Source organism: Punctularia strigosozonata, assembly GCF_000264995.1.
Source record: "Punctularia strigosozonata HHB-11173 SS5 unplaced genomic scaffold PUNSTscaffold_1, whole genome shotgun sequence".
Classification (NCBI taxonomy): domain Eukaryota; kingdom Fungi; phylum Basidiomycota; class Agaricomycetes; order Corticiales; family Punctulariaceae; genus Punctularia; species Punctularia strigosozonata.
This window is the reverse complement of record NW_006767433.1, coordinates 2432770-2439366: the sequence shown is the minus strand read 5'-3', so window position 1 is coordinate 2439366 and position 6597 is coordinate 2432770. Positions and strand designations below refer to the sequence as shown.

Genomic DNA, 6597 nt, shown 5'->3' with positions numbered 1-6597 from the left:
TGTTCGGTGAGATCACTTTCTTTGTCCTTTGATAAGATGGCTCGGGGTGGCCTTCTGCCTCGAGGCCTCTTTGTGTCTTTGTCTTTGCGTCTTTGTGCCTTTGCTCTTCCAGTAGTGGCTGTGGCGCGTTGTCTCACTCAGGTTTCTGTGTGGCTATCTGGCGGCACCCTGGGTTCGTCGCGGGGGGGGGGGATCGCCCCTCGATGCGTCAGTTCGATTCGGTCACTGTGGTTGGTCGTCGGTCCCCTCTTGGTGACCCGTGCGGCGGTCTTTCAGATGGTGGAGGGGACACAAAATGGCGCGGACGCCCGGTAGCGTTTCGGCTCCGTCGTGGAGGTGGGAGGGATAAGTACTTGTCCTGTTCTTTGCATCGTTTGAGCTGGTCGCGGTGACTAGCTCAAAAGTCATTGGCTCCCTCTAGGATGTCAGGGGGTGTCATAGGGTAACATAGCGTATCTCATTTATGTAGTGCAGGAGTACATTCTCGGGACTGGCGTGTCTGGCTGTCCCAAGCCACTGGGTCATCGAGTGGCGCGACGTTCTGTACGTCGTGGGGCGCGGTCTGCGTCCTTCTCCTCCCCGTATAGGGTCGAGGAACGGTTGTTGGTTTCCCCCGGAGGGTACTTGTCCCTTGAGCCGCGAAGAGGCCAACCGCCGGCACCATCAGTGGTGATGGTCCTTGTTCAAGGGCATCGCTGTTAACGTTGTCCTGGGGGGTGGGCAATTGCTCTACGTATATCGAGTCCATCTGCTGGAGGAGCGACGCATCCAAGACTCAAGGTCTGAGGCGCAACCGGACGCTGGACACAGCCCGCGCTAGGTGCGTGACGCGACGAGTGTTGCGAGATAGTGACTCCGCGCTCATAGTTTGCATCAGTTGGTGAACCAGTTTACACTTCTTCCGCAATCCTCAATGCCGCTATCACCTCCAGCGCTGCCATCCACCTTCCACGACGATCCGCCCTTCAAGTTTCTGCCTTGGAACGTTTATACCATAGACGCAGGCCTTGCGATGATGCTACGCTGTCGCTTCCAAAACCTACTTCCCGAGCCAAGAGCCGACGACCCCGACACCGCTGCTGTTTGTCGGATGTACGCGGAGAATTTGAAGCAGGAGATTGAAGCTCTCAGTATGAGGAAGAACGCTGTTCGAGACCGGGACCATGCGCTTGACAGCGAGATCGCGGAACGACAGATGCGACGCCACTTTATGCTATGCCGAATCTTCCCGATCAACGATTTGCCCAATGAGATACTCGTAGAGATCTTCCGCTTTGCATGCTGGCACCCTGGCGGTCCTTCCAACAGCACAAACCAGAGGCTGTGGTTGACCTGGGTATGCCGACGTTGGAGAGCCGTGGCCTTGACCGACATGACCATCTGGAATGACATATGCTTTCGGGATTCCTGGCCTTTCACTCGTTCGTTGGCTTGGTTGGAAAGAGCCGGTTCTGCACCCCTGGATCTCCGAATTTGCGAGCAACAGGCGGTCACACAGGCATCTCAACACGCGAGACTCGATGCTGCAAGGATGTCGAATCTCATGGATCGGATCATGACCAAGGTCGCGCAGATTCGAGTATTCATAGCATCCGTCGATGATTGGGACCCTGCGCTGATTATACTCGACCGGTTCAGGAAGACGAGTACCTGCCCTACTTTGTTGGAACGATTTGAACTTTACCGCGTAGGCAGACCCCTCGCGTGGATAGGACCCGGATACCAACCCGCCGAGCTTCGGCAGGCAATGCCTCTGTGCGGCGGTACTGCCCCGTCTTTGCGTCATCTAACTCTGGCTGGCATTCACGTAGACTGGACCGGCTCTTCTCTGCATAACTTGACCAGCTTGGATTTACGACGCATAGCACTCAACGCATCTCCCGACATCGCATGCTTTCGAATTATCCTTCGAAGCTCGCCAGAATTGCGCCAGTTAACTCTTTATGGCGCAGGTCCCCGGTGGCCTGACGAACCTGAACACGATGCTGAGCCCATCGTGCTTGAGAAATTGAATGTTCTAACGCTCGGTGAGCTTCACCCTGCCTATGCAGCGTTCATCACGAAGCACATCAGAGGACCCAACACCCGCATCCTCACGATCGCGAACATGACAGGACATGATTACGGACCTTTCGTCCTAGCGTTGGTCGGCCTATTTCCGGATGTTCGGTCTTTAACCATCCGTGCCTTTGATATGCCCGATACGCCTCATCACAAGACCCTCATGGCGAAGTGGATGGCTTCAATGCCCCTTCTAGGATACCTGAGGGTTGCCGTGAAAAACACGAGTTGGCTAGACCTCTTATGCGACGATCCGTGCCGCTACGGTTTGAATATAGCGGATATTTCCTGTGCCCAGCTTCCCATTCGCGACCATCCTACACGCAATCCGCCAAGGAAGAATCCACAGTCCACGAACAAGATGCCACAATATAATCCACTCCTCCCAGCTGCATATCGCGACGCCTCTTCGCCTTCGGATGTAAACCTCGCGCACGACGGGGTGACATTGTCTTCGATCATCCCTCCCCCAGAGATGATCTCTGCGTCCAATGTCACTGTCCAACTTCCGTTCCCGATATTGGGCATACCGTCAGACCCTCAACGCCGTTACAGGGCTGTTCTGGGCTGTCGATTACGGGTTTTGGATTGGCAGGAGGTGGATCCAAGGAATGCCCTCTTATTTGCTCGCCGCAGAAAGCAACTCGGGGTTCCTTTGACTAAACTGTACATCAATCCCTGCACCATCGGTCGTCTAGGAGCGTTTTGGAGAACACTGCAGGCTGAGGGAGCCGCATTCGCACGCGACGGGGTTTGGCCAGCAGCGTTTGGCGCGAGAATGGCACCAGAAGAGCTGAGCCTCCTGACAGAGACGTCACCGCTGGTTCGAGGTCGTTGAAATCTCCCACATTTGACTTCTGCCGAGGACTCCCTTGAGCCTGAAGGTATTTACGCAGCCAGAGATCCGTACGGTAAATCCCGTTCATTGTTATTCCCTTCCTTGCAAAACCGCTCGCAAAGGAGCATATTGACAAGTGAAAGCTTTTGTCGTATCTGGTGTACAACATACGCAGTTTTTCTGCACTGAATGCCGGACATGCTGTAGCTATGTACGGGAAATACAGTAATTAAATTAATAGGTTGATCCGCTAGCCTAGGGTTTCTTCCGCTTTTTAGCCGCTGGACTGTAACCCGAATGTCGTATTGTTTCAGGACGCAGCTCCGGTAGCGATCCTTCTAAGCCATCACCATGCGCCTTTCCATGCCTCGAGACAGCGACCACTATAGGGGGCGCTCTGTTCTTGCTGTCCAGTGCTCGAGGTACGGTGTTTGCCATATGTGCCGGCTTGACGGCGAGCCGAGCTTCTGCATAACCATAACTTCATGATCAGGATAACACTTGGAGGTCGAGTCAATCGGGAAATCGCACCCTCGATGGCGTGATTCCTGAACAGTGCAATGAGCATATCAAGCTCATCGTTGTCCACGAACCGCTCGACGTGGGAGCTGGAGGTAAGCCGCCACTCTTCAACGCTGTTGTCATCAGCCTCATCCTGTTCATGACTTCTTTCTTCGACTGGTACGTCGTCATGGCGATGCCGGAGCAAGGTGTCGATCAAAGGGTTGAATATGGCCTGGAATGGCGGCATCAAGTATGATGGTCCGTCTACCAAACTAACGGCCTCTTTGCTGCTCCAACGTGCTTCAAGTGAAGAGGCGTCTGAAATCGAGGGGGGGTCTGCATCTGGAGTGAATGCTGCTGCCCCAAAGATATCCTGGAACAAAGTTCTGACTTGCCCTGGACTTCCAAAGCCTATCGTGGCGTCGAAAGCACGCTTCGCCTCGATGTGGACATCGTCACCGAAGACGACAACTCCCCAGTCAGACGTGATGCCGACGAGGGTGAAACCACTGGTCCGTGGCGATAGACTGGAGGCTGACAGATTGTTCCAGGTGACATTGCGAAGCTGGAAGGGGAGTTTTCGATGAGCGATGGGGTTGGCCGAACTTGCATCAAAAATCGCCGCCTTGGTCCAAGGTGTGCCGTTAGGGGATTGTAGACGATGCAAGGCTGCGAACTGAGTCCTGTGAGGATGAGTCACAATACCATCGATAGGAGAGGACGAGCGCCGATGCCATACACCTGAATGAAGGGGAGGAGTAAGTAACTGTTTTTAAGGCCGAGAGACGTGTTTACTTGTCTGGCAAACGACGTCCCACATCACCAGATCATTTACGGCAACCAGAACAAGATATCGCCCGGTTTGTCCAACAAAATGCGCCTTTATGAGCGATCGACATTCCGAAGACGTTATGACGCCGCGCAGCCCTGTCGAGGACGGATCATAAAGCGCGACACAGACGTTGTATGTCACCGCCAAAACCGAGCCATCGTGCGACCAAGAGACATGCAGAGGGGTCATAGATCGAAAAGTGAATGTGGAGCGATGAAACCAAAAAACTGTCAGGCAAGATGCTTAGCTTAGCTAAGATCTTAATCAATGATGGGTCTCATACCTTCTGGATGGCCATTCTTATCCTCGAGTTCCCGGATCCGCCAGGATTTGACTTGCCCGTCTTCACCTGCAGTGACCAAGTGATCTCCAGTGGGGCCAAATGCCATATCAACCACCCTCTTCAATCCATGAGGACGATCAACGCGAGTATTCACGGTCCAAGCACTTAATCTACCATCCCAGCGCCAGAACTTCAGGTAGATCTCGCCATGGAAAGATTCGTCCCCTTCTCTTCGATCGATGGTTGCCAACCATTCTCCTGAGTGGGCAGCGACAGCACTGTCCACCGTGCTAGGCAGGATGTGTTCTGAATCGCGACGAGAGACGCGATTTGTAGGGGATATCTCAAGCTCTGCAATTGAATTTGAGGTGGAAGGAGAGTATATCTGCAGATATGACGGGTGAGAGGATGGGAGAATGAGTGTCGAGGAAGGAACATGAGTAGCCAGCGGCGCCGAACTCGCTATGGGTGGCAAGCCTGAGGAAAGCATGGGATCTAAGGCTTTGATGAGCGAGACAAAGAAGTGAACCCTTCAACAACGTACTAAGTTTTATGCGGGAGAAGGTTCTCGACGGTTTCATTGAACTCGAGCTGATGAAGACATAACTTGCATCTGCCAGCCCAAGTAGGTACTCCTCCTCGTGATCGGAACCTCTGCATACAGCGATACTCGCTATTGGGGCGCCAACTCGGGGAACAAACTCCTTCCTGCCAGATTGCAATTGCCACATGACAAGTACTGCTTCTTCTCCACCGCTCAGCAGATAGGCGCCGTTACTTGTGAATGCCAAGGATGATATAGAGTGAGCATGCCAATGAAACGTGGTTGTCTGAGCGCGTTTCTCAACACCGATGGCTTTCTTGACGCTCTGCTCGTTCAAGCAGTACCAAAGTCGGATATTACCCTTCGCATCCCCGGTGGCAAAATATTCCTCGGAGGGATGGAATGCGAGGCAGGTAAGGGCTTCAGGAGACACAAATTTCGTGAATCCGGCCTTCAACGACGATGTTCGGGCAACGTACGCCTTGTGCCCGCCTATAGTCACAAGCCACTCCCCGCTTGGTGATAGAGCAAGGCCATGAGGCGCCCTCGTTTTCCCAGCGACCTCTATGTCGTAAGGCCGGCGTCCACGGCCATCTATCGACGTAGATGTGGGTTTGAGAGACACCGAAAGAACGATCGCATTGTCCTCCGTCTCAATGCCTGAACCGAACTGTTCGTCAAGACACTGCAAGACCAGCGTGCAAGTGGTTCTTACCACTATTGGTTTTCTTCTTCGTAGGGCGCGCAGCGGCAACGAAGACACGGTCTGGGAATCGTTCGTGGCCACAGATGTGCAGTATGGGCTGTCCAATGTCCACAGTATGCAGCAGGACAGCGTCCAAGAAGTCCCATACTTTGATGCAACCATCGAGAGAGCCGGTGATAAGCTGGAAGGGGTTTGTAGGATTCAGGATGATGGACGTTATATTGTCGATATGTTGGTCCCTGACAGGATTGAGGGTGGCAGAGCTACCAGCCGAGGACGCGGAAAGGGTAGATACGACCTGTCCGGTGATTGCGGAATGAATCCGCACCGAGGACCCAACGATTGAGAAGAAGTATCTACATGCAGATTGTAACATGGATCAGTTCATGAGCAAGGCAGCAGCGCATAACGCACCCTCCATCCTTTGTAAAGATTGGTGTATACGAGCTGATAGATGGCTCCGTGAGATATGCCCAAGACCACGGATCCGTTGCGTCGTTGTCCTCCGACGTCCCTCGTCGATTCGCGTTGTAAGACGCAGCCTGCGTCTGTGCGTCGTGCTTCGCCTTGTTCTTAGGGATTCTGGCTTTTGAGGGACTCGGGGGTAAAGGGATATCCTTGGGATCTCGCGCGTAGCGAGTTCTGTTCTTCTGTAACGGCATGCGCACTCGTCTGCGTGGGGGACGACAGTGCGCGCCGAGCGAGTTCGAGAGTCTCAAAAAGTTGGGCGGGCATTGCCGAACTCCGGCATCCACGGTCCCTGCTGTGCCAGGCCGCCACATTGCGCCACGCCCTACAGATCCAGACGAACGGGATTTCGGCGCACTCT

General features: G+C 53.9%; 2 protein-coding genes across 2 annotated transcripts; one reads left to right on the top strand and one right to left on the bottom strand.

Annotated features, from left to right (window-relative positions):
- Positions 1 to 1210: 1210 nt before the first annotated feature.
- Positions 1211 to 2899, top strand: PUNSTDRAFT_56561 (uncharacterized protein; the record flags this gene model as incomplete). The annotated part of the gene is made up of 2 exons (XM_007378810.1): positions 1211 to 2327; positions 2598 to 2899. The coding sequence occupies 2 exons, from the start codon at positions 1211 to 1213 to the stop codon at positions 2897 to 2899; spliced, it is 1419 nt and encodes a 472-aa protein (XP_007378872.1).
- A 138-nt stretch (positions 2900 to 3037) lies between these two features.
- On the bottom strand, positions 3038 to 6439 carry PUNSTDRAFT_95395 (WD40 repeat-like protein). Its single transcript, XM_007378809.1, has 7 exons — positions 6183 to 6439; positions 5778 to 6124; positions 5063 to 5722; positions 4519 to 5013; positions 4199 to 4462; positions 3431 to 4144; positions 3038 to 3366 (listed from the first exon to the last, which is right to left on the bottom strand). The coding sequence occupies exons 1-7, from the start codon at positions 6428 to 6430 to the stop codon at positions 3155 to 3157; spliced, it is 2940 nt and encodes a 979-aa protein (XP_007378871.1). The 5' UTR covers positions 6431 to 6439; the 3' UTR covers positions 3038 to 3154.
- Between the last annotated feature and the right edge of the window lie 158 nt (positions 6440 to 6597).

Coding starts and splice junctions, on each gene's coding strand:
- PUNSTDRAFT_95395 (XM_007378809.1), bottom strand. CDS start 6,430: ATGCCGTTACAGAAGAACAGAACTCGCTACGCGCGAGATCCCAAGGAT. Junction 5,723..5,777: donor GAAGAAGAAAACCAATAGTG/GTAAGAACCACT, acceptor AGTTCGGTTCAG/GCATTGAGACGGAGGACAAT. Junction 4,463..4,518: donor TAAGAATGGCCATCCAGAAG/GTATGAGACCCA, acceptor CTTGCCTGACAG/TTTTTTGGTTTCATCGCTCC.